The sequence below is a fragment of the Ursus americanus genome, chromosome 23 (assembly GCF_024610735.1).
Source record: "Ursus americanus isolate L20-20 chromosome 23, mUrsAme1.1.p, whole genome shotgun sequence".
In the NCBI taxonomy this organism is placed as follows: domain Eukaryota; kingdom Metazoa; phylum Chordata; class Mammalia; order Carnivora; family Ursidae; genus Ursus; species Ursus americanus.
In genome coordinates, this window is record NC_142149.1 from 43,881,849 (window position 1) to 43,908,810 (window position 26,962).

The 26,962-nt window shown below is 49.8% G+C and overlaps 1 protein-coding gene across 4 annotated transcripts in view; it reads right to left on the bottom strand.

Annotated features, from left to right (window-relative positions):
• The window catches only part of SMG6 (SMG6 nonsense mediated mRNA decay factor), a 229,627-nt gene that overhangs the window by 10,158 nt on the left and 192,507 nt on the right, over nt 1–26,962 (bottom strand). For all 4 annotated transcript variants that reach the window (XM_045773653.2, XM_045773656.2, XM_045773654.2 and 1 more), the window contains exons 14-15: nt 11,878–12,054; nt 7,958–8,113 (exon numbers count right to left, since the gene is read on the bottom strand). In XM_045773653.2, the coding sequence (XP_045629609.2) occupies nt 7,958–8,113; nt 11,878–12,054 (333 nt within the window). The remainder of the gene's footprint in view (nt 1–7,957; nt 8,114–11,877; nt 12,055–26,962) is intronic.

The window sequence follows — 26,962 nt, forward strand, 5'->3', positions numbered from 1 at the left end:
CTGGCAGGCATGAGAAATGCAGCTGAGAGGCCCATTCTGCTGAAGTCTTCCTACTGCTCTCACCTCATCAGGGGAAAGTACCCCTGCTGCTGGCCATCTTCCCAGGGGACTGGGTCACAGTCCCTCCCCATGAGGCTGCCAACTACAGGATGACACACATTCCACTCAACTCAGCTTGGGGCATTTTTTTAAAAATTTATTTTTTCTTAAGATATAATTGACCTATAACATTGTTCAGCAGCTGGGGCATTCTGTAAGAACAGGGACTCTACCCTTTCTCCTCACAGGGGAGCAGCAGCATTCCTCTTGCTCATTCCCCCACGTCTTGCTGTTCTCTATCCAGCCAGGAACATTTTTTTTGGTATCGCAGGCACCCAAATCTTTCTCTCTCTGGGTGAGAAGGGACAGGACAGACAGGGACACAGGCTGCAAGAAGGCAGGGGCTCACGGTCCTATGCGAGCGCGAGGTCTTTGCCACCACTCCACTGCGACTCTACACATTTTCGTTTTCCTGCCTCAAGAAATGACAGCCCAGCTCTGGTTTGACTCTGAAGAGCAATGGGCTGCACGAACAAGAATGAGCTCCTGGGACCTTGTACCATCCCACCTTGAGAGAGCTGGCCTGTAAGCCAGGTGGCCAAGGGAGGCTGGGGGCTGACAGCCCGCCTGTGTGTTCTGTGGGCAGGGCGGGCGGAAGAAGTGCCCAGGAGCAGGGTACAGGGCAGCTCTAACCCTCGGACTTCTCTGAGCTCTGGCTCAGGGCCAGAAAGGTGAACAAAGGCCATGGCCTCTTAGGGAGGTGGCAACCTCGTTGGCTCCCCAGGGGTGGGGTGGGGTCAAGCTCTACGAGGGTGGTTGGAGCTGTGCTGCCATCATCCGGTCCCAGGGACGCCCGCAGACAACTTCCCTTAACCTGGCTCTGCCTAGTGAGTCACCACACAACTGCTTCCTGTTCCCCACATGCCCTCAAGAGTCTCAGGAGGTTACATGAAGCTGCTCCCCCTTCTCCTGGGGTACCCGTGGGCCTGGGGGGGGGGGTGTCATACCTGGGTCATGAGACTGGCCCAGTCCCCTTCAAAAGAATGGCAGATCGAGGAGGGATCGGGAGTCCGCAGGCCCTCTTCTGTGGGTGTCTGTGTTTCCGGGCCCTCTCTGAGCGGCGCTGTGTGTGTGTGTATGTGTGTGTGTGCGCGCGCGCGCAAGCGCGCGTGCGTGCGTTTAACATTTGCCCTCCCAACTTTTCCAGATTTTACCCGTCAGATTCCTGGCAGCTGTGCACGGCGCCTGTGCCGGCCGTCACGTCCCATTCCGATCTCTGGGTCGCACGGTGAGAGAAGGACACAGGATGCGCAGGGAGTGAAAAAGTGATGTCGGTGGGGAGAGTGCCAAGTCCCCACTCACAGCCATGGGACGCTTGGGGAGACGGGGGGAAGCAAGCTGCTGCGGAGTTCAGAGGCCGGTAGTGAGATTTATTTTTGTTTGTATGAGTAAAAAGCTGCAGAAGCCTCTGGTGGGGGTGAGGGGGCTCCATTGGAATGCTGTGATTCAGACAGACTAGCCCTGGCCTGGAGTCAAGTGTGCTGACCCGGAAGGAGAGTTCCACAGGAACCCTCCTTGCTGCAGCTAAGACTGGGCCACAGTGGTCCTTGGAGAATGAACTGAGAACCCAAGGAAAGCATGGACGCTTTGAATCAGATCAGTGGGAATAAGAACCAAGTTGTCACCAAGCATGGAAGGAAAAAAGAACTCAATTCTGTTTCGGGAAGGTGCTAAGTAACCCATTTTCTCTGAAGTATGAGAGCATCCTTGAGCAAGCCGGTGGGAAACCGGGAAAGAGATAATCTACAGTAACATCTAATGAGGAAGCTGACAGGCTTGGGAGAAGGGCTCGTTCACAGGTTCAGTTCCTTCTAGACAGTGGGGATGATTTGCGGATGCTGACCCACTAAAAATTGAGACACTGAGAATTACAAATAAAAGGTAACACAATTAATTAGCTCACACAGGAGCTGTGGAACTTGAAGAACCCACGTCATGAGGCAGAGTCACATCAAGAGAAGGCCTTCTTAGGTCTTCCTTCTGCTTAGGGCTCCACAGGGAGTGGGGCTGCTTCCTCCTCTCTCCTGGGTGATGGAGTCATTTATCCCTGGGCCTCTCTGGCCACAGCCATGTCTTCACCAGAAATGAGAAGTTCTGTACCACAGCAAATTTCTGGGCTCACTCTGTATGGGAAAGTATCTAGGAAAACGCCTGATCCACGCATCAGCAACTCCACAGGGGTCGCTTTCCTTTCCTCCTGCCCAGCTCCATGAGTCACCTATAGATCCAGGAGGGGAAACTTCTGGGGAAGCCACTTGGGGGCAGAGCAGGAGATAGGGAGGGGTGACAGAGAGGACTATTGATTTCTATGATAAGACTCATGATACTTATGGTTTCTTTTTTTCTTTAATGACATAGGTGGCTTATTTTTAAAAAAATGAAAAATGGAAAAATGGAAATGAAATAAAAAAATAGGAAGAGTTGGTGAGATAACCACCAAAAGTGCAGACAGGCAGTTCCTTCGTGAGCCACAGAAACCAAAGGGACAGATGCTGCATTTGCTATAGAAAGCAGGCAGCGCCGTCTGCCGCCCTTGGGAACGCACGGTCGACCTCTGAGTTTAGCAGTCTGGGTGCTCATGGGAAAGTTTCTGCTTAGGATCCCTCCTCTGGAGGCGCAGCCAGTACCACAGAACTTAATGTATCCTTGCTTTCTTTTTAAAAGTTACAATTAGGATGACTTGCTTGCTACTTCTTATCATTTTATGAGGACTGATTTTATTTTCAAACTAGACTGTGAGGAGCGAATGGCCTTCTTTTCTTGTAGTTTCTTTGATAATACCTAGCATAGGGTTTGATATATTATAGGAGCTCAATGAGCTCAATCACAGAATCTCAGAGTTGGAGGGCATTTTAAAGATAATCTGATTGAATTTTATCTGCTCACTCTTGTTGTGAGAATGCCGAAGAAGTGTGCCCTTTCCTGATGGAGAGGGAGTGGCAGGCCTAGTTGACACCTCCGAGCTTGCTCTAAGCAGTGCTAGCCTAAGGGTGATCCAGCCAACAGCCTGACCATTCCGTAGGAGGAAAGGACCTTGTGGATGCTGCTGGAGCAAACTGGAGCCTAGCACCACAGTCTGTGGCAAAGCCGGAACGGGCTCTGGAACCGCTCGAGCAGGGTGGGCGGCTGCCCAGCTCTGCAGGCTAATGTGCTTTCCTGCCCCTGCGTGAACGTGCCCCTGGCCTGGTAGCGCACTGGCTCCCACCCTGCCTCCGACAGCTAGGAGCCAGGGCTGAGTGTCTGCCTTCCGCTAACTTCCATACAGGTGTGGGGGGCTCTGTGTGTGCCCCATTGTTCCACAGCACCACCCTCCCCCAGCTGGGTGGCAGTGTGAATGGGCTGCAGCTATATTTAGAGTGAAATTCCTGGGGCCACCACAAAGGAGTGACTGCATCTTCAGGAGGGTGGGTGGGCGGGAAGGGGACAGGGGAGCCAAGCTATTTTCAGAACACATGTCATTGCTGGCTACAGAGCAAGACTGTGGCCATAATGCCTAGGGAAACAATAGCTGTGGCCAGAGGAAGAGCCTGTTATGTTTCAGGTGGGATGTTTGCAACTGCTCAGGAAACCCGACCCCGCCCGACAGCAGCACAAATCACAGTAAAGCCTCGTGGAGGCAGAGAGGAGGCGGGGGATTCACAGGGCCAGGATGAGGTGCCAAGAAGCCACGCCTCATGCCTAGAGGCGGATTTTCAGTGACTGCTTTGCCCGAGGGGTATGATTAGGACTGAGACACCTCTGACCGATTTCCCAGACAAACCTTGTACCCTGCGCTCTGGTCTCTGTACAGCCCCCAAGAATGGCAATGGGAATGAAAAGGACTCGGTCAGAAAGCACTGAGGTGGGCAGAACTGACCTAATACGAAGAGGTTCTCAGGCAACAGGCAAAGCCTGGGCTGAGCCAGAGAGTGCGGCCTCAAAGCCCCAGGTGGGCGGACTTGGCCCCCCAGTATGCAGGGACTTGCCTGGGTGCAGTGGCTCCAGCTGCACAGGCCCTGAGAGCTGCCCACACCCCTATTCTGACCTCCATTCGGCCCCACTCACCAGCCTCTGTGCAACGCCGGAAGCAGGGAGGGACAGGCTGCAGAGGGAGGCCAGGTCTCGCCTCCCCCACCCCACAGATGAGCTTGGGCCCAAGGGTCTAGGGGAGAAGGGAAGTGGGGGTGTGGCCACAGCCCCAGATCTCAGTTGGACTTTATAGTCATCATGGGGGCCAGGAGGATTTTTTTCAACTCCATCTTCATATCCCCTTCCCCAAACATGTGTGGTTCCTGTTTTGCTGCATCTGTAAAAGGCGCCGGGAGCTGGGGACTTGCCTTACACCTCTCGGTTAACACCCCTGGAGACTGATGGAGTTCAGAGCACTGTAATTTACAGCCCATCTCTCCAATCTTAATTCACCCGATGCTCCTCTCTTCCTTATTGTATTAGTGTGACCCAGGTACCTGCCAACAATAATGGCCTCTCCAGCTAGGAGCCTCTCCCCCACTCCCAGGACAATTTATACCTTTTCCTTGGGATTTTCCCCCCTTAAATTAAACAAAAAGAGGAAAAATAAGAAAAGGTTAACATGGGTTTGGAGTGCTGCAGCCCCGTGGTTCTGGGCAGGGAGCCAATGGCCCGAGGGCACACACATGTGTGTGCTCTCCCAGAAGGGCCTTCACCGGCCCTGTTTTACAGCCACCTCGGCACAGACTCCAGGGTTCACGCATATGGCCAGACAGATGTGTCTGGCTTACGTTCAAGGCTGGAAAATGAAGAATTATGGAAGTGAAGGGCCCCGGGCATTAAAAGGGAGGGGGGGAAGGAAGGGGGGAATTTTTCCTCTGCTGAGAAATCCTCCTGTGGCTGTGAGGCTGGAGGAAGAAGGCTGACAGGAGGCAGGGCCGCCAGCAGTGGTACATGTGGGGCCTGTTCTTAAAGGGGCCACAGCAACCTCAAGCCCCAGCTGGCCCACAGCAGGCCTTTGGTGCCCAGGACCGAGCAGCCTGCTCTGAAGGAGGTGACAGGGACAACAAGCTTCCCGAGCACGAGCGGCCACAGGCACCAAACATCAAGTCTCATACAAGACCTCCTGTTTGTAAGGTACTGCTTGCTGCTGGAGAGGCCAAGCTGAGCACGGCGCTCCGCACAAGGCCATGCCCCCATGGCACACGCTCCCACGGCATCCTGTACTTCCCCGCGGCAACCACGCACGCTCACACCTCCAATCGCTGGCTTCTCCATTCACTGTACGCTCTGTACATTCTGGTGGGACTTCTTTGGTTCACTCCTGTGTCCCCTGACCACCAGCCTCACACATACTCATCACCACTTATTAAACTGAGCTGAAGACAGGGTACTTGCTTCTAAGGAGTTCACAGTACCAGTGGGGCGGGTGGGGTGGGAAGGTCGGGCGGGGAACAAGTCCAGAAATAACTGTAATACGAGACATGATATAAGTATCACAAATGAAGTATAAATCAGTGCCACAGGAACACTGAGCAAAGAGAGATGAATTCCTCCTGCGGGGTATCAGGGAAGGCTTCACTGGGGGATGAAGTTTCATCTGAGGATTGAAGGAAGAATAGAGTTTCAACAGGTAACAGGAAATGTGGAGCAGAAAAAGGGTATCTTGGTCTGAGGGAACAGCATGAACCGAGACCCAAGAGTGGGAAAGGGTAGACCATGTCAGGGGACAGTGAGAGGAGAGGACGCTTAGTGTTGTTGTTCAGGTAGAAGGGCCTTAGTGTCTGGACAGGCATGTTACACACACTTGCTGAGGTAGGTGCTGTTACCACTTTCATTTTACAGATGAGGAAACAGTTTTAGAGGAATTAAATAATAAATAATAATAAGCTAGTAAGGCTCATGGGGGACAGGAGAAGAGGCTGGAAAGACTGGGAACAGATGAGAAAACCTCCAATGCTATAATAAGGAATTTGACTTTATTGCCGAAGCAAAGGCCCCAACGATTTCTGAGCAGGGAAGTGGCTCTTCTAGGGAAGAGGATGATAAAAGCACATGAGGTGTACTGGAGGCGCTGAGGTGACAGGGTCCTGTATCACGTGACTCCAGGACCTGCCATTCACAGGCTATCAAGTGAACAGCACCCCCTGGAGTTGTGCAATGCATGGACCTTGACTGCTAAAATCTGAGTCAATATGTGGACCAGAACAGCAGTTGTGGCAATGGGAACAGATAAGTGAGAAAGGGATAAGTGAACAGACAGGGTTTGATAAGAAATCAGACATACGGGGTTAAAAGTCAGTGAGGAATTTTAAGAGGATTCTCTAGTTGCTACTGTCTATTAAGTCACTGAACAAATATTTGCTGAGTGCCAACTCTGCACACTGAGACTGAGAAGTAACAGAAAGGAAGGAGGGGACCAAGAAGAGAATGGTGGTGAGGAAGCCTAGGAGGGTGGTGTGGCCAACGGAGAGGGAGAAAACGAGGGCTCACTTGTGCTTAACTGTGGGTGGAGAACCCAGTGCTATAGGGATGTTAACTACAATGCAGACTGAGACCTGATAAAGACAGGTACTTGGTGACTTCTGACAGAACAGTTTCCGTAACTGCTGGGTTGAGGGTCAAGACATGGAGGTGGTGAGTACAGACAGAACCTTTGGGAGACTGACGATGAGGAAGAAAAGAACCACAGGACAGGAAGAAAGACAGCTTGAGGATGAAGTTGCTTTGCAGTCCACAACAGACAGTTCCATACAGGTCCCAGAAGGGCTGAGGAGGCAGCCACACTATGACGAAGACCCAGGAGAGGTATCACACACTTGATTCCAATTGGCAAGTGGACATGAATGTCTCAAGAACAATGGACCCCAAGTGGTATTCATTCCCCTTCCCAGGAGAGAGTTCTGACTCGTGTTCAGACAAATATCAGACCACAGTGACCATTTAAGGAGCACACGCTGTGTGCCATTCGTTGTGGTAAGTGCTGTACATGCATTGGCCCCTGTAGGCCGCATAGCAATTCTAGGAGGTAGGTGCTATTACCACTTTCATTTTACAGGTGGAGAGACAAGTTCTGAGAAGTTAAAGTGCCCAACATCACAGAGCCAGTAAGTGGTGGAGCCCAGAATGCGATCAGGTCTGTCTGACCACAATGCACTAAGCCCCACACCAAAGGCAGGGGCGGCTCAAGAGAGGATTGAGAACAAGACATTCCTAAAGAGTCCTGATGCCTCCCCATGCTTACAGTCTTTAAAGTCTTTAAAGGGAGGACCATGATGGGCTCTTCCCTGTCTGCCCCGAGCCCTAGATAAGAGGAAGTGAGCTTCTAGTGCAAAAGGACAGACCTGGGAGAGCCATAAAGAAAAACTTGCTGCAAGGGCAGGTATGGGTCCACAGAGAGCTGACGGTGGAGGACCCTGGTACAGAGAGGAAGCAGTTTCTCTCTGGGAGGGTCCAGAGTGTCCTGTCCAGAGAGGCTCGGCCATTACACTGGGAATCCAGATAAGCAGACCTTCTCTTGTCTGGTAAGACATGTGGCAATGACATTCTCTTCCCTGGTAAGAGGTATGCTCTAGAGAGCATCTGTGACCGCTCCAGGAGCATCTGGATAAGGTTTAGGGGCACTCTGAAGCCCCTGAAATTGTGTGGAAGGTTGTGTATATGTGGGTGTATATGCACCGATCATCGGATTCTCTGAGAAGAATCTGCTTCTGCCTTGCAGTCTATGAGGAGGGAGACTACAGGCACCGTAAGTGCTGTCAGAATTTGGTGACGGACAAAGACAACGGGTAGAACCAGTAAAGGACACTGCAAGACAGTCTCTTCCTGAGAGGGTCCCGCTCACCCCTACTCGTCATGCCCTAGACAGCCACCGCCCTGATGGAAACCACCCTCCCCAGACAGGCCCCACCTGGATCTTTTCTTGGCGACGCTGCTGCTCAGCTATCTTCCTGGCCAGAGCCAGCTTCTTGGCCCGAAGCTCCCTGATGTCATCTTCACCCCCACTGCCTTCGGCTTCTGAATCTTCCTCGAAGTCTTCAATCACCACGTCCTCCTCCTTCGGGTGCTGGAGCAGGCCAGAGGAGAGAGGAGACTGTGAGCCCATGGCACTTACCAGACCCACCCTCCTGTCCTTCCAGCACTTCCAATTCCATGCTCTTTTGGGTCTTCCTTGCAAAGGGCCCCAAGGTGTACACTTCCCTCAATTCAGGCAGAGAGGGAATAGAGAGAAGCCGCCACCTCACCTCCCCCTACCAACTGCTCCCTTCTGTACTCCAGGCTCTTTCCTCTTGGAGAGTCACAGGTCCATGCCAGAAGTCACTCACATACACATCCACTTCCATGCTTATACACACACTCACCAAGTGAAGCTTTGAACCTATTTTCATTTTGAAATCACCAAAGGGGAAAACAACAGAGAAAGTTAAACCACTCAATTTAAATCTAATTCCTGCTAATGATCTGATAGGAATCAATTTTGGCCAAGATCTGGGATTTAGGCATAGAAGCTCCCCTGCTCCCCAGATGGCTGCAGGGAGCAGATGCTGTAGCTCAGCAGACCTTGCCCTGATTTCTTTTTAAGACTACAGCCTGGTGGTGTGGGGCCTGCTAAGCCCCATTATAGGAATTCACATGACATGACCTTGCTCAGCTGCCCTCTTGGGGTCTGGGCAGGCTAGGAGATAGCCGGCTGGCTAGCTTCAGGAGCCTCTTGCCAGGCTGGCTGGAGCCTTCCCCAGGGATGGCCCTCCCTGCTTGTTGCCTCAGCTCTCAGAAGCCCCCACTCCCCGGGTGGTCCCAGGCTCCATTCCTTACTCTCTCACTTCTGACCTTGGTCAGCAGAGAACAGGCAGCTGCCCTAGAGCATGTCCTCTGAGGGACAGGATTAGCATGGGTAATGGAGTGATTAGTAGGAGAAGATTCCTGTGTTTCTACCTGGATGACGATAATGACACTGATTATGACAATAACAGCTACTATTTACTGAATGCTCACTATTGGCCAGATAACTGGGTTAAGTGTTTTTCACGTATCAACTCATTTAATACTCATGATGGTCTTTGAAATAGATGCTACTATCATCCCTATTTTATAAATGAACACACTGAGGTTCGGAGAGTTCAATGATTTGCTCAGGGATAACAGTTAATAAGTGGCAGAGCAGGGATTCAAATCCCAGTGAGTCTGACTCCAAAGCACGTGCTCGTACCAATAAGAGTGGGCAAGAAGCACAGCGCTGGGGTCTGGAGTCTAGACAGCAAGGCAGACCAGCCCTGAGAAGCTCAGCTTTGCCAGGCCTCCAATAGGCCCAGCTGGGATGTGTTCGGTACAGTCTGCTCTCTTCTCTATCCACCTCGAGATGATATTCTGATGGATTCTCTTGGCTGAAAGTGGTTGGTAAAGTGTGTGGGTGGGTAGGTGATGCTTTGTCTTGGGAGCAGAATCTAGGGAGGTAGGAAGACAAGTGTTTTGGCAGCATCACTAAGGAATAGGACTCTCTTCTGCTCATGAAGAGTGATGTCTGAAGAAACAGAATCACCACCCCCTTGTTCCTCCGCCACCTAGCTTTACTGACTCAGTTTTGCAGTTTCAGGAGAGACGGGGGTCTCAGGATGAAGCTAGAACTGTCGCCATCCCAGAAATCTCAGGGGTCTGGGACACTGTCTACAGTGACCATGCATGTCACAACCCACAGGCTATAGTGTCACAGGATTCATTTCCAGGAGGCCCAGCACATGAGAAGGAGGAAGACTCTCTTACACACTTACTTCCTTGTTCGTGGGGTTAACCTGAACCGGCGTGAGTGGGACAGGCTGTTTGACCAGCCTGTGGGGTAACACCGCCTCTGCCTGCTCTATCAGGGATACACAGGGTTATCATGGGTCTTGGGGGTAAGCTTGACTGAGGTCAAAAGGGGGTCAGTGAGGCTTGTCTGAGGTTCACTCAGCTCTCACAGCAAACGAGGAAGTGCAGGGTTATGAAATTACACAGACCAGGGTAAGCAGGGTTTCCCAGGGGCCACTACCATAAAGGAACCCAGGAGGCTCGTGGGAAAAGGAAGAAGTGGGCAGCACGGTGTGGGTCACAACCTTTGTCTGGTCAACGGGCCTTAGGAGAAAGAGAGTGGCACAGCCAAACTCTGGGCTGAAGAGCTGGTCTGCTCCTCATGAGTGGCGGAGACCCTCCCTGGCTTTTACATTGTGTCCTTGTCTGTGGGCCTCACTTGCCTAACTGGATTCGGTACTACAGGCTCCACTGGCCAGACGACATCGCTCCTGGCAATCCTGGAGAGCTGGCGTAGCTTCCTTTCCACTGTCTGCCTCAGCCGTGAAGTGCGGGTGAGAGAGCTGGCCGAGGCACTGCCCCCCCCATGCTTCCCTGCACAGGCCCAGGGCTTGGGTGGCACTGCTCTGTCCCGCCTGAAGCCTGGACACCCCGATGGCTTCAGCAAGCCCACTGCCTCCTCCCGTAATGACAGCTCATTCTTTCCCATTATTCCCTGCCCAGGTTTCATCTGGAGTCTGGAATCATGGGCTCAGCTTTATCCCTGGAACCACCTCTGTCCTGGAAGCTGAGCCCTGTGTCATCAGGGGTGGGGTGGGGTTCTCCAGCTATTCTAATGAAGCCAGTCCAAGACTCTGCTGCTCTGAAGACTCTGAACCAAAGGTGGCCACTCTATCACTGGTTCAGATCACAAACGACAGCTTCCAGCTGACATCTGGCTTCCCTGGCCTGTTGCTGATTTCATCCCTGCACCCCACCCTGCTCCACCAGGCGCTGGAGACTGCTCTGGGCCAAATGACTGTGTTGGCCTACGGCTGACCTGGCCTCTGGCTAGAATCACTTCCGTCCCTTCCTGAAGTCCCACGTTCCTTCCCACCTAAGTCTCCTCTGTCTTTAACACTGTGGGATAAAAAAGGAGAGTCCATCTCTAGGCCAAAGTGAGCTGTGTGTGCACACACACCCAGACAGAGTTACTAAGACATACAGCAGGGCAGCTGGCAGTGCTATTAAATGCATACATGTGCCGACACTGTCACACACTCACATTTATTCAGAATCCACAGCCAGCAGGAAAGCTGGCAGCAGAGTTCAACTTAAACTGACACACAAACCCAGCACATACAGACCGACAACAACAATCACCCTCAAAAATGCGTCGGAGGGCAACTGTCGGTGGGGTTTAGCCAGGGTGGGTACACAGTCTCGTGCGCATGCGTGCGCACACACACATATACACAAGGTCTGGAGTGAGGCAAGGGCTACAGGAACAACCAAGGGCAAACAAACAAGAGGAGAATTCCTTAATCACATCAGGATGTGCAGGAGGGAGGGAGGGAGGGAGCGAGGGAAGGAGGGAGGGAGGGAGAGTAGGCCGGGGGAGGGGGTGATTTTCCACACGGGGCCAGCAATGTCAGCTCTTCCTGTACGTGTGCTGGAGGCTGGAGTTCAGGCCTGTGCTGCGCTGAGCACCACACATCTATAAACTTGATCCTCAGCCTGAACCCTAGCACCCCCCCACTCCCTTTCCTAAGCCTCCCGAGCTGCACATTATTAAACTCTTTCTTTCCCTCCCTTCTCCTCCAATGCAACATTAAAAAGAAGCATCTGGAACTCGTAGGAGACTGAGATGGAGACACCGGGGTGGGACGGGCAGGAAGGGGCACCAGCAGAGTGCACTCTTGAGAAGTTGGCTGGTCACGTCCACATCCATACTGCTCTGAGTGGTTATAAATAACCGGGTAGGAGCGGCAGCCATGGGCAGAACAGGGTTGGGGGTGGGGAGGGGAGCCTTCCCCTCTGCCACAGCGGGCTCTCCCCGCACAGTACCTCATCTTCCAGTTGTTTTCCCTCTTGGCTTCCCATTTCCTTTCCCATGGTGTCTGGGACGGGTGCCACTGACACATATTTTCCACCCTTGAATGCCAGCAGAGGCTCTTCTTGTCCACAAAGGGCTTCCAGAAAATACTTCAGCACTGTGACCCTTTTGCAGTCGGCTGCAATAACCTACAGGGCGAGAGGGAGAGAAGAGAAACAGCATTTTCTGAAAGGGAAGATGAAGATGACAGGCATTGTTTGCTAGCAGAGGGGCACATGAGAAGCGTGTTAGTTACTGGACGAGGCTGTAGAGTGAACAAGTGGGACTCTGAGTGTGTATGAGATTGTGAAGGAGGGCCGGGGGCGGGGGTTTGAGAGGACTAAGATCCTCTAGAGGAAGAAAGTCACTGTCTCGAGTTAGGTCATCCATGGGGGGGCAGACAATCCCATGTCCAATGACAGGTGCCCTCTGTGGCTTTTGCCTTTCTTCTGCTCAGGTCCTGATATAAAAAAAGAATAAATTAAATTTGTCTAAGTTTAGTATTTAATTGATAGAAGGAAGGGTAGAGTGCAGAACACTGGGTTTCACAGAACACAGCTTCTTGGTACCCTCACTGCCACTCTCCATCCTCCTCCCAGCTCCCCTCTCTCTAGGCTCCCAAGAGGAGCACTTCTGGCCTGAGTGCAAAATGAACGATGAGGGCTTTCTTGGCTGTTTCATTTCAGCTAGATCACTTTGGGCTTCCCCTGACAGGTTCCTGCTCCACCCAAGAGCTTCTCATGCTCAAGAGACTGGGGTCAGGCAGGAAATTGTTGTCAGGAGAAAGGAGACAGGCAAAGCAGGTAGGGGGTGTTTCACCAAAGCTCTGCTCCTCCAGGGGTTCACGCCATCCTGTTCCCATGTGGCCACATCAGCACATAAGCCAGTGCTGTCAGAGAAGCTGGGGCTGATTTAGCTGAAATGAAATTCAATAGCTTGAGCAATCGTCAAATCTGTAAGTGTCTCAGATGACGTTTCCATAGTCACTCTGTCTGGGGTCCTTCTCCTGCTAGACCACACAGATGTGTCCTCACTTGCAAACCCATCTGCGCTGCTGGCACCCTTTCATGACCTGCTGTTCATCTCCCCAAGGGAGAGGAGGAACCCTGCTTGATCTGGAGCTTGGAAACTGGTGAGGACCATCACCCCTTCATCAGCACTGACTCCAGCCCCTATAGAGTGTCCCCCATTCCAGAATGTGAAAGTGACCGCTATGTCTATATCACAAAGTAAAGTACTAACTTGGGAGACTGGCTTTGATTGTTTGCTCATTGTTTTTCACAGGTGCATATATCCCTCATCTGGGCAATAACCCCACTGGTAGCAAAGGACACATCTTGTACTTGCTTTCCTGTCAAGGGGTGCTAAGGACAAGTGGGGCACACAGGAGGCTCACAATAAGGACGGATGGGCACAAGGAAGCTCGGCTGGGTACCACAGAAGCATGCAGCAGGCACGATCCAAGTCTTCTAGGACACTGTGGAAATGAGTACTACTGTGCCAGCTGGCTAGCCAGGGCAAATGCAGCACACACCAGTCAACTGTGACTCCAACTCTGTGACTCTATCCTCTGCTCCCTCTCTGCGCCAAACCTGCTCTTCTCCCTGCCTGGGTGCGGCTCCTGCTTACCCTCACTACGGCCCTGGGAGCATTACAGGCCTAACTCTCAGGCTAAGGACCTTGACCACCTCCCCCTGAGAAGCTGACCTAACAGGTGCTCAGCTACCCAGAGAAGGCTTAGGAAAGGACAGCCATCTTGAGTTTGGGGTGTCCAGTCCTGGCTTGGGCCAGGGCAGGTAACCATAGGTTCCATTGCGTGCGTTCAAACATGTCATGAGGAAGGCTAGAAATACAGAAGCAGGGGCTAAAACACATTAAAGAACAGAGCTGCAATGAGTAATGGCCTGGCAGGCAGCACGCACAGCGGCCTCCCTGCATCCCCAGCCTCTCACTTGCAGAGGAAACTTCTGCATTTCCACAAGACTGCCAGTTTCCTCTCTGTGGTCTAATTTTAACCACCTTGTCGTTACAGTGTGTGTCAGCCACCTGACCCCACTATGACCTCTGACCTTATGCCCCAGCTACTGCTTGCACTATGGAGAATTATGTAATGGGTCCAGGACTTTCCTTTTCAGTGTGAGGCTGTTACCACTGAATGGAGAGGAGGTGGGGGTAGAGGGGTGAGAGGAAGACAGAGAAAAAGCTTGCCATGGTCCTTGGCATCACCTGGTTGGTGAGAAGTATGCAGGCACTCCTGCTGAGCGTGCAGCAGAAATTTGCCCAGAAAAGGAGAGTGTGTCCATGGCTATGTGTGCTCACTGATAGGCAATGAGGAGAGTTCCTGCTGTTCTAGCATGCGCTGGGTGGCATGCTCAAAGGCTCAGGAAGACAGTGTGATTCCTGGCCAAGAGGGAGAAAGGGCACATGTGTGGACGTGGACTCCTGGAGATGGGGATTTCCAGGGCACAGCGGGACCCAGGGATGCAGACATCCTGAGCCTGCCAGCAGCACATCCTTAGGGGATCAGTGGGGATTGTCATTTGCATGGACACAAAAGCAAAAAGGAGTGTCCCCCCACCTTTGATTGTCACCCGAATGTTTAGAAGGAACATGGTTTCCTTGGGGATTTTGTCTGCTATGGCCATTAGTTTCTTCCCTAGGGGACTTCTGGCTGATTCTCAAAGGGCTTTGATCCAGTGGAGTCTCTGAGCTGCCACTAAGAGGTGTGGAGAGAATTCTACACGTTTGCAGAGAGAAAAGCCACCTAGCCTTTTGGAATTGCGAACTCTCTCCCCTACAATCCAACTAGTAGGGAGGACAGCCAAGGTTGTGCCATCTCCTTAGGTTTCCAAAGGGCACTGCAAGTGAGCATGGGCTTCTAGTTATTTAGTAGATGGGGGAACTGAGGCACAAAGTCTAGGGCTTGCCCAGGGGCACAGAGAAACCTTTGTCTCCAGCCCGCTGACCTATCTGTTAAAGCTTTCTGCTTTAAGGCAGGAGGAATGAGTCCAGCAGGGCGAGCACTACAGTTCTCTTGATCCTGCAGTCTACAAGAGGCTTATGGCAATATTCTCCCAGACAAAGCCTCCAGCACTTGGAGTCAGGGGGAAAAAGCATAAATATGGTTAATAAGAGACATCATGATAGAAGAAGCCCTTCGAACCACCCACAAAGAGCCAACTCCAAGATGATCTTCGGCTGGCCAAGGAGGACTTCCTGGTAGGACAGGGGTTAAAGCTGGGCTCCCTGGTTGGAGAGGAAGGAGTCCAGCTGAAGTCTATGACATAATCTGCACAACAGCTCTGTTCATGAGTACAGTTTTCCATTCTGTATCAATGAAAACACAGAATGTAAGTGATCTGTACATTGCAGCTCTGGGCAAACTCCAGATTCTCTAGAGGAGAAAGAGCTGGCAGAAGAGGCCTCCTTCCCGGGCTGTTAACAGGCTGGGCTGGCCTAGAGCTAGAGGCAGGTATGAGGGCTGCTGGCGAGGGAATACCCCAGGGATACCCTGGGATCCAGCACATTCTCAGTAGCAGTCCTGGCCTTTCTGGAGGGAGACTCACTGTGTAGGAGATTACCAGGAACTCCCAGAGTGGATGGGCAAAATGTCTCACACAAATCACTCTAGTCAGCTTTGAGAAGAAAACTGGGGCTTTAGGTCAAGGAAGACCTAAAAGAAAGGCCCCCAGAGAAAGCCCCTTTCCCTTCCCCTGAAGCCCATCTGAGGCAGCGAGCCCCACCAGTGGGAACTGAAACCTCTAGCTTCAGGGCTCCAGTTATCGCTGGATCAGGTCCACACGCAAAGAACCAAGCAGAAAGGAAAACTGAAAGTGAGATGTGGCAAGGCGATACAAGAGCCTGGCCTGTCCGAGGCTCAGTTCCTTAGAGATACAATGTGAGCATGCATGGGGTAAGTAGAGGTTGGAACTACATGGAAGGTTAGGTCTTGTGGAAAGCAGAAAGAAATCTCTAGGTTAAGAGAGAAGGGGGAAGGCAGACTGAGCTACTGGTCTGGGGTACCTTGGGGAGGGGTGGTAGATAAGCAAGGAATGGATTTCTCTGGGAACTCTCTATAGCCACTTGGGAGGGGACAAGCCCAGTCTGGGCAGACATGCCCTGGAAGGAACAGAAAAAGAGATCTAAGCTGCCTTATGGAAGATGGGGGAGGGTGAGAGAGAAAGAGTAAAGGAACTGAGTACCAGGTACCACAGACTGATGCACCCTGAGTTGTAAGACTTAACACCTTACAGCTGTCACGGGGGAGGGAGAACATTCTTCCTTTCTGTGCACCCATGTAGCCAAGGAATAGGAGGCATCACAGAGCTGAACCAGGTTTCTGGATGCAAGCTCTAGGAAATGAGGGGCTCATGCCATCTTTACTGTGTTCCTGTTATCTCAAAAGGCTTCTTGGAAGGCATGAAAGCAAAACAGTGGCTGGTTAGATTCTGAAAAATTTCTTGTTCTGATCTTTTGGTTTGGGGGAATCAGAATTTAAACCTATACTATCAGCCAGTTCTACTTTTTCTGGTCTTAAAAAAGTCCTGCTCACTACTGCTCCTCTGGTTAAAGAGAAAAATCACATGGGTTTTCCTCTACAAACTTAAGTTTACAGGTTGTTTTTCTTGTTTCTCTAAATGGAGCCAATTATTCTCACATTTGTTGAAACCTTCAATCAAACTTTATAGCTTGTTAATTTTACAGAATGTCCTTAGAGCAAATAAGATGCAGACAGGAAAGTGAAGTCTTGCTGAGATTATTAAGAAGGCTTAAAATAGCCTACAAATCCACCACCAAGGCTGGTGAATAGAGGCTGCTTGGCTGGCTTCTGAGGTCAATTAGCAATGGGTTAATTACCATCTTTAATAAGCCAAGCCTACAGGATTGCCTACAAGAAGCTAAAGTCAAACTAAAGTGTTTTCACAAACTGGGAATCTCTAGTTATTCACAAACTCACCCTCACAGGAGCCTGCAGGGTGGGAAGGACAATTCTGTAGTGGCCAAGGGTGGGTCAGCCTAAGAGGTCTGCCAATGAAAGTTCAGACACAGGGAATCCTCTGGAGCTGGGAGGACAGAGAAGTGGTTTATTCACATTCCTAGAGGGAGGGGCTTCCAGGCAGGGAGCAGACTCCAGAGGCAGGAGGGAAGCTGGCCATAAGGATGCACAAGTACTCTGAAGACACAGGAAGCAGCTTACAATGGGGGAGACAGACACTGGTAGCCTACCTGAATCAGAAGAAATTGGTACTGAACTGTGAGAGAGGGTCACGGGTCAGAGGGGAAAGAAAGGAGACCTGTGCATGTGCTGAATGATAAGGGGGACAGAGGGAGAAGAAGCATGGGTCCTTGTGCTGGAAGCATAACCTGACCACCTCTGGGTGTACCATCCAAAGGAATCAATAGCATTTCACTCCTTCCCTATCCCTGCTGCAGCAGGGCCCCATATCCATGCAAGGCAGCTGAACAGAGGCCCCGCCCTCAGTCACTTTTGATTCCAATGTCCAGACCCAGCACTCCTGAGTCCTACGGTTAGTCTCTGTTAGCTGAGAGGTCAGTGAATCACAAGATGAGATGGCTAATGTCATTGATCAACCCACAGCAACCACCCCAACCCACATGGCTGGTCCCAACAGCTGTGTTTTTTTTTCCTAGTGGAGGCAATGGGGGCCATTATCCATCAGCTGGCAATGCAGAGATGCCTGTTCAGAGTGGCAATGGCAGCCTGCTCGCCTCACCCACATCTGTGTGTGTGTGTGTGTGTGTGTGTGTGCACCTGCACCCCTGCACTGTCCTTAAGTCTCACAGAGAGGGGTAGGTGGGAACTGGAAAATGGTTAGGTGGGAAGACTTGCGGGAGAAGGAAGAGACTACTCTAATAGTTTTACTGTATATTCTAAAAGGTACAGGTACTTGGCTACTGAAAGGGAGATTATGTTTACCCTGGAGGGAGAGTTGAGAACAGAATTGTGGAGCATACACTGGCAGTGAGAAGGTAAGTACCAACAGCAGGAACAATGGGTCCACTCCGGAAAGAGGCAAGTTGAAGCAATAAAGGGGGCGGATAAAGAGTCTGGGCTTTGGGGGTGCCTGGGTGGCTTAGCTGGTTGAGCATCCAACTCTTGGTTTTGGCTTGGGTTGTGATCTCAGGGTTGTGGGTTTGAGCCCCACGTTGGGCTCCCTGCTCATCGGGAGTCTGCTTGACATTCTCTCTCTCCCTCTGCCCCTCCCCACCATGGACACACACACTCTATCTCAAATAAAGAAATCTTAAAAAAAAAATCTGGGCTTCATAGTCGGACGTGAGTTTAAGTCTTTGTTTTAATTAAAAATATTTATTCATTTGAGAGGGAGAGAGAGAGACAGCATGCATGCAAGTAGGGGGAGGGGCAAAGAGAGAGGGGGACAAAGAATTCTTGAGCAGATTCCCCCTTGAGTGCGGAGCCCAATGTGGGGCTTGATCTCATGACCCTGAGAGCATGACCTCAGCAGAGATCGAGAATCAGATGCTTATTAACCAACTGAGCCACCCAGGTGCCCCTTGAATTCTAGTCTTTTTTCAAAAAATATATTTTAACAAAAAGTATAGACTTTTAAAATTTTTATTTATTTATTTATTTTTATTTATTTTTAAAGATTTACTTGAGGGGCTCCTGGGTGACTTAGTCATTAAGCATCTGCCTTTGGCTCAGGTCATGATCCCAGGGTCCTGGGGTCAAGGCCCGCATGGGGCTCCCTGCTCAGCAGGAAGCCTGCTTCTCCCTCTCCCACTCCCACTGCTTGTGTTCCCTCTTTTGCTGTCTCTGTCAAATAAATAAAATCTTAAAAAAAAAAAAAAGATTTACTTATTTGAGAGAGTGAGAGAGCGAGAGTGAGAGAGAGAGAGAGAGAGAGAGAGAGAAAGCATGCGCATGCGCACACAAGCGGGAGGGGCAGAGAGAGGGAATCTCTAGCAGATTCCACACTGGGCACTGAGCCTGCCACAGGACTCGATCTCACAACCCTGAGACCATGACCTGAGCGGAAACCAAGAGTCGGACGTTTAATCAACTGCACCACCCACGCGCCCCAAGTTCAAGTCTTTTTTTTTTTTTTAAAGATTTTGTTTATTTATTTGAGAGAGCTAGAGAGAGAGAGAGTGAGAGCGAGAGAGAGCACGAGTTGGAGGTGGGGAGAGGGAGAAGCAGGCTCCCCACTGAGCAGGGGAGCCCGACGAAGGGCTCAATCCCAGGACCCTGAGGATCATGACCTGAGCGAAAGGCAGACGCTCATGAGCCACCATGGCACCCCCCGAGCTCAAGTCTTTTTTTTTTTTTTTAAAGATTTTATTTATTTATTCGACAGAAATAGACAGCCAGTGAGAGAGGGAACACAAGCAGGGGGAGTGGGAGAGGAAGAAGCAGGCTCCTAGCGGAGGAGCCTGATGTGGGGCTCGATCCCATAACCCCGGGATCACGCCCTGAGCCGAAGGCAGATGCTTAACCGCTATGCCACCCAGGCGCCCCGTATTTTCCAAAAAGATTCCTAGACCTAACCACAGACATGCATTCTATGGGACTCTAGAGGACCTGAACTTTAGGACAAGCCTGCCACTAATTCACACAACAGAAGTAAAATACTGTACTGAATATCATGATTGCCTTGCCCATCTGGTCCCTTCATTTTGGGGTTGTGTGGTGGCTTTGCCTAAGATATCCTCCTTAAATGAGACCCAGCTGGATCCTTGCTCCAGGTTCCTCAATACAAAGGAAACGATGAGAAAATCCCCAATGTGGCATTTTCTACCCACCTGAATTTCTTGAGCTTGGAATTCTGAACAAAGCCAGATAGGAGTCTGGATTCTCCTGCGCAAGGTACAGCTTGCTTTTCTTGAATGGTTCCCTTATGAAAAGAAACTATTCTCTTCTAGAGCTCTGAGCTCTGGCTGAATGAGCAAGGTATATTCTTGACATGAGCCCGCTGCAGAGAGCAAACTATAGGCAGCAGTAGCTTGGGCTGCAGTCCAATCCGCTTCCCCTGCGGAGTGCTCTGAGAGCAGCCACCCACATTGGCAGGAGTCAGAGGCGGATACTGGCACTGCCAACACAAGCCTTTCAGGTCTGGCTGGCTTCAGCTGGTCTGAAACCTGGAACAGGCGCTGGGGCCCTCACTTACTGAACCAGCAGGGGAGGCTACAAGCTCAGCCCCTGGGGATGAAAGTCCTCATGTCTGTCTCAGCCTGCAAATATCCACATACAGTCTGTTTCTACATTGCCAGTTAGTTTGGGCCAGGAGCACTACATCTTGGGCTCTCGTCACTCTGAGCTACATTCTTTTTTTTTTTTTCTTAAGATTTTTATTTATTTATTCGACAGAGAGAGAAAGCCAGCAAGAGAGGGAACACACACAGGGGGAGTGGGAAAGGAAGAAGCAGGCTCCTAGCGGAGGAGCCTGATGTGGGGCTCGATCCCATAATGCCGGGATCACGCCCTGAGCCGAAGGCAGACGCTTAACGACTGAGCCACCCAGACACCCCATGAGCTACATTCTTACTTGCCTCTAAACAGCCAGGATTGGGGGGCCACCCTTTAGGTTTGTGTTCAAGCATCTTCACCAAATTTGTCCGTTTTATTTTTTGCGTGTCAGAAAGACTACCCTCCCTCTCTGAGACATCTGCAGCAATTCAACACATTTAGTTGACAGTTAATTCAACAAATATTTATTAAGTGCCTACTGTGTACATTCGGCACTATTTCAGACCCTGAGGATTCAGTAGAAAACAAAGTCCTGGCTGGCTCCAGTGGGTGGTGGGTCACATTCAGATCAGGTGTATGGAAGATGCCCTGTATCGAGACAGAAATACATCACTCTGGCCCTGTTACCTACAGCATGTAGGGGGACCAAATCCTCAGTCCTCTTCCCTCAAGGAGGAGGAAGAGGCAGCCCGTGGAGAAGAAGAGCTCCCTACTGAGACCTGGCACACTGCTCCTTTATCCCATTTAGGCGGATGGGTCCTTAGGAAGTCAGGATGGAGAATTAATTCCCTTGGGCTCAACCTTGCTACAAGATGAAATCCTAACCTCTCTTAATGCTTTCCATAACCTGTCCAAGCCCTCTACCACCACCCCCCGCCACTGTATGTTACCACTCTCTCTTCTTGCTATTATTCCTTAATCCTCAACTCCAGGCCCCAGGCAACCCTGTTTGACAGTCCCCCACCTGCCATTTGCTCCCTTTTGCACCTCTGAGACTTTACAGGTTATTCCCCCAACCTACAGTGACTTTGCCTTTATGCAATCAATTAACTCCCTCACCTTCCTTTAAGTTTGATGAAAAAGTCCTTCTTAAGAAGTCTTATCTAGGGGTGTCTGGGTGGCTCAGTCAATTAAGCGTCTGCCTTTGGCTCAGGTTATGATCCCAGGGTCCTGAGATCCAGCCCTGCATCAGCCTCCCTGCTCAGTGGAGAGTCTGTCTCTCCCTCTCCATCTGCCTCTCTCCCCCACTCATGCTCTCTTCTTGATCTCTCTTTCTCAAATAAAGTCTTTTTTTTTTTAAAGTAAGGATCTTTTATTTATTTTTTTAAAGATTTTATTTATTTACTTGACAGAGAGAGAGACAGTGATAGAGGGAACATAAGCAGGGGGAGTGGGAGAGGGAGAAGCAGACTCCCTGCTGAGCAGGGAGCCCGATGCGGGACTCCATCCCAGGACTTCGGGATCATGACCTGAGCCCGAAGGCAGACGCTTAACGACTGAGCCACCCAGGCATCCCTTAAATAAATAAATCTTAAAAAAAAAGAAAAAAAAGTCTTATCTAATGTGCCAGCCCACTGCCCACACATTTTTCCTGAAGCTCTACTATGCGACAGGGACTATGCTAGACATCTTGGGCATGAAAGACAGAGCAAGGCAGATGCAATTCGTGACATCACAGAACTGTGAGCCCGGAGAGGGATTCCAGAGTAACGTACATTACCCTCCCAAGTCCACGGGCGTCCCCTTCAGCACCTGTGGGCTAGGCTTACACTTCATTCACCTTCGCTGACCTCAGCAGCAGCCCTCAGCTTGTGTATTACTTCCATGCCACAAAGAGAGTTACTGGTCAGTCAGAGCCACCCTAGAATCTCCTCTGTATCATCTCCTAGGGACCCAACGCTTTTTTGAGTATTTCAGGTGGGGAGGACTCAAGTCCCTGGAGAAACTTTTAAAACCATCATTACTTATTGTTTAAGAAATGTGTAAGTTATTTTATTACCACCTACGCAATAGGTTTCTTTGTTTCTCCTGTTGCCTTTCACTCTTGGTCATGCTGTCGGAGAGGTCTGTTACTATCTTGACTCTACGAGGGGGTTTGTTTCCTACTAGGGAACCCGTTCCAGTTTTGGACTTTTCTAATTGCTAGAAATGACTACCCCTCAAGCCCAAATCTGCCTCTGGTGCTTCTAATTCTGTTCCCCGGGGCCAGGTAAAAAAGCCCAAATTCTGCTTCTACCTGACTGGCCTCAAATTATTTGAAGTCGACTGTATTATACCTTCCTTAGGCTAAATAGTCCCACTTCCTTCAACTGTCCCTCACTTCAAATGTCTCCTCAACATCCTACTTATTTTTCCACTAAGACTTTCACGAAGACTAACATGTCTCTTAGATGAGTGCCCCCGTGTAGATGGAACATCTCTTCCTTGTTTCTTCTGGAGAACTCAGTTCTCTGAATTGAGGCCAAAACTGTACTGGTTTTATTCACCACCTTGTAATAAGGACACATTGTGAGCCCCCCCCAAAGATTTATTTATTTATATTAAAGAGAGAGAGCACAAGCAGGAGAGGGGCAGAGGGAGGGGGAGAGAGAATCTCAAGCAGACTCCACACTCGGCCTGAAGCCTGATGCAGGGCTTGATCTCACGGCCCTGAGATCAAGACCTGAGCTAAAACCAAGAGTAAGACATTTAACCAACTGAACCACCTAGGCGCCCGCCCCCACACTGTGAGCTTTTTAATCAACAAATCCCCAAATTGTTTTCACATAAATGGCTAAATAATATCTCCCTGCACTAAGTGCAAGTCCTCTACTATTCCCTTTTTAAATTTTATTAATTTTTTATTTATTTTTATTTTTTTAAAGATTTTATTTATTTGACAGAGAGACAGCCAGCGAGAGAGGGAACACAAGCAGGGGGAGTGGGAAAGGAAGAAGCAGACTGCCAGCAGAGGAGCCTGATGTGGGGCTGGATCCCAGAGCACCGGGATCACGCCCTGAGCCGAAGGCAAATGCTTAACCACTGCGCCACCCAGGTGCCCCTAAATTTTATTAATTTTTTAAAAAAGATTTTATTTATTTGACAGAGAGAGAGTGAGCGCGTGCACAAGCAGGGGGAGCAGCAGGTAGAGGGAGAGGGAGAAGCAGGCTCCCCAATGAGCAGAGAGCCTGACTTGGGGCTCAATCCCAGGACCCCAGGATCATGACCTGAGCCAAAGGCAGAAGCTTAATGGACTGAGCCACCCAGTAGCCCTTACTTTTTTTTTTTTTTTTTAAGATGTACTTATTTATTTGAGAGAGGGAGGGAGGGGCAGAGGGAGAAAGAGAATCTCAAGCAGATCCCCCCACCTCCCAGTCCCCTGAACATGGCGCCTGATGCAGGGCTCAATCTCATGACCCTGAGATCATGACCTGAGCCAAAACCAAGAGTTGGACGCTCAACTCCCAGGCGCCCCTCCACTAGTCTCCCTTAAAAAAAAAAAAAAAAAAAAAAAAAAAAAAAGGTTTTATTTATTTACTTGAAAGCGAGAGGGAGCACAGAGGGAGAGCACAGAGGGAGACTCCTCACTGAGCAGGGAGCCCAACTCGGGGCTGGATCTCAGGACCCTGGGATCATGACCTGAGCCAGGGGCAGATGCTTAACTGACTGAGCCACCCAGGTGTCCCCACTATTCCATTTTAAACTGTCCTTCACTGAGGCCTCCTCATGCTATATAAAAAACCTGTTTATTTATTATTGTGCTGCATGCTGCTTGCTATGTGCTGCTGACTTTTTGGATAAGGTAGGATTTCACATTTATTCCTATTTGATTTCACCTTGTTATTTACTTCTTTCATTGTAGCTTATCAAGTTCTACTTGGATCCTAAATTTGTCACCTGAGAATGCATTCCCTCTCAAATTCATGACATTCATAAATTTGATCTGTTGATTTGTTTATGCTTCTCAGTAACTTTCTCCCATTAATCTGTCCTGTTTTCTATCCTAAGTAAGATTCTTCAGGGCAGGCACTGTAATTTGTATAAACACACACACACATGTTAAGTATGTGTATCTTTAAAGAAAAATCTATCTGCAGCATCTGACACGCACTGGGTCTGCGGACGACACAGATGACATGATTGTGGAGGGGAGCCAGCCACGCTGTACAGCATGTGAATCACGCTCCTTGTGTTGTGCAGCACAGACACTCTGGACAGACTCAGAGATGCTACTTTCTGCTTTGGGTGGTGTTCCCCACGGAGGTTTGGGCTCAGTAAGGCACAGGTGCTCTCTTTTGACAGAGTGCCTACGGAGTTAGTTATAAGTTACCATAACAAGCCAAGCTCCGGCCCAGTTTTGCCTTGTCTTAACTGGAGGCTGTTGCCCCAGGGCAAGGCATAACACACCTCAGCAAGAGGTTTATGTTCTTCAAAGCATCAATGTCATGCTCTGAGAAAAAACTGCAGCCAAATTTCGAGACTCCCCATGGCATATTAAAAATATGGCACACAGAAATTCTCTGAGATTAGGGCTGGGGTACAAAGGCCACGTTAAGTCATATTTTCAGGCTCTACGTTTAGAGTCCTGAATCTTACATGTGGTACATGCTTCACAGCTGGAGATAAGACAAGCTTGGCTAACCAAAGCTAACTAACTAAAGTCCACCCACAGTTTGAGATAAGGTGTAAGTAAGGTAAATGTCTGGGACACAGAAGAAATTCAAGAAACAATCACTTCCCTTTTCTAAACCTCTAAACACTGAAAAGCATTTTTAAAAAAATTTGAGAGAGAGAGAGTACTAGAGAGAGAGAGAGCATGAGTGGGGGTCAAAGGGAGAGGGAGAAGGAGGCTCCTCGCGGAGCAGGGAGCCTGACGCAGGGCTCGATCCCAGGATCCTGGGATCACCACCCAAGCTGAAGGCAGACACTCAACTGACGGAACCACCAGGGCTCCCCAAAACTAAAAAGCATTTTAAAAAACCACCTGCATCAGAATCACATGGTGAATTTGTTAAAAATGCAGATTCCTGGATTCCACTTTGGACTAAATAAGTGAGTGTTTCTAGGGCTAGGGCCTCAGAATGTGCACTCTAAGCAAGTGTTCAGGTACTTATGAACACTGAAGTTTGAGAATCAAGTGCTTTAGAGGCTGGAAGACTAGGTGAAGGTGGTCACAATTTTAGTCCATTCTTCATAATGCAACTCTTCTTTAGCTAAGGTACAAAAAATCCTATGTTACATTTTTCATGACACTTTTAGGATCTCGCCATCCTCAGCACCCTATGAAGCAGTTACTATTACATTCAGGTAATGACAATAGAGAAGAGGAAACACACTTGAGTAAATTCAATGAGATCTGAAGCCAGATGCAAGGACTTCCTAGCCCAGTGTTCATGCCACCTCACTGAGGCACCTCCTGGGAGAGCTTTCTGACACAGAGCTTTAGGCATAACAACAAAATCCGCGGTGTGCTTCACTCCCCTTTAAGAGCTACAGCTAACACTCAGTGAATGACTGCTCCATGCCAGGCACTGTGCCAAATACTTTACATGCACCAACTCAACTAATCCCCAGAGCCCTATGTAGTAGGTACTGTCATTATCTCAATTTTACAAATGAGGAAATCAAGGCACAGAGAAGTAACTTGCTCAAGGTTATACAGCTAGTAAATGCAGGAGCTGGAATGTGCCTCTGCTCTTTTTTTTTTTAATTTTTAATTTTAATTCCATTACAGTTAACAGTGTTGTTATTAGCTTTAGGTGTACAATAATACAGCAATCCAACAATACTATATATTATTCAGTGCTCATCATGTAAGTGTACTCTTAAATCCCCATCACCTATTTTCCCCATCCCTCCATCCATGTGCCTCTGCTCTGAATCAGGGTTCCACTGCCCATAGCTCTCAATGAATCCAGAGAAAATACCTGTGCTTCAGGCACAGACTCCCACAACCCCCACGAGAGGAAAGGTCTGATTTAGTACAGAAATTCAAAGCGTGCAGTCTCCTGTTGCTCACTGCTTGAAGACTGACCTCCTTTGGGTGTGATATTCTTCCTGCAGGCGGCTGACATGCCACAAACCAGGGGAGAGCAGGGTCTGGGAGAGCATGCTTTCCTAACTTGTGTGATCTTGGGCAAGTTACTGAACCTTATTTGTAAAATGCAGATGATTCTGAAGGCCTCTCTCCATTCTTAAAGGTTTCTCTGATTCTGGGCAGTCATCTTGGAAAGGAGGTGAGGAAAGACAGTTCTGCCACTGACCCTGATGCTGGAGTTCAGCTCTGTTACAGGGGACAGTGCCACGAGTGGGGCTGGGCCTTTTCAGAAGGGCTGAAGATTCAGAATCGGAACTAAAGTGAGAGGCTAGAGACAATTCACGATGGAAAAAGGTGGTATCGGTTCTTCTCATACGACGAGCCACTCAGGAGGACTTGGAGGGTTTTATGGAATCGTTAGCACAGAGCTCCCCTTTGGCCACAGAGCAGAGGAAGAAACAGCAGACCAGTTTATAAAGCTCCAGAGCGGAAAATTTCTGTTGGTGTCCAAACTAAGTTTTTGGCTTTCTGTAAAGTTTGGAAAGACTTATACTGATGTTTTAATCACCTGTTTAGTGTTCTGAAGACTCTTGTCAGCGGCTTCACTGAGCTTGCTCCAGCAGGCAGTGGGGAGCTGCTGGCTCACACACCGTGATCTTTTTGTGAGCCATTTCTTTCCCATGGCCATCTCTGACACCCTGTAGCTCTCTCCAGGCCACTTGGAAGGAATGAGCCAAAACTGTGTGCCTGTCCCATAGGAGGCTGAGGGCAAGCTTTCTGGCTAACTTCTTGTCAGATTCAAAGACAAGAA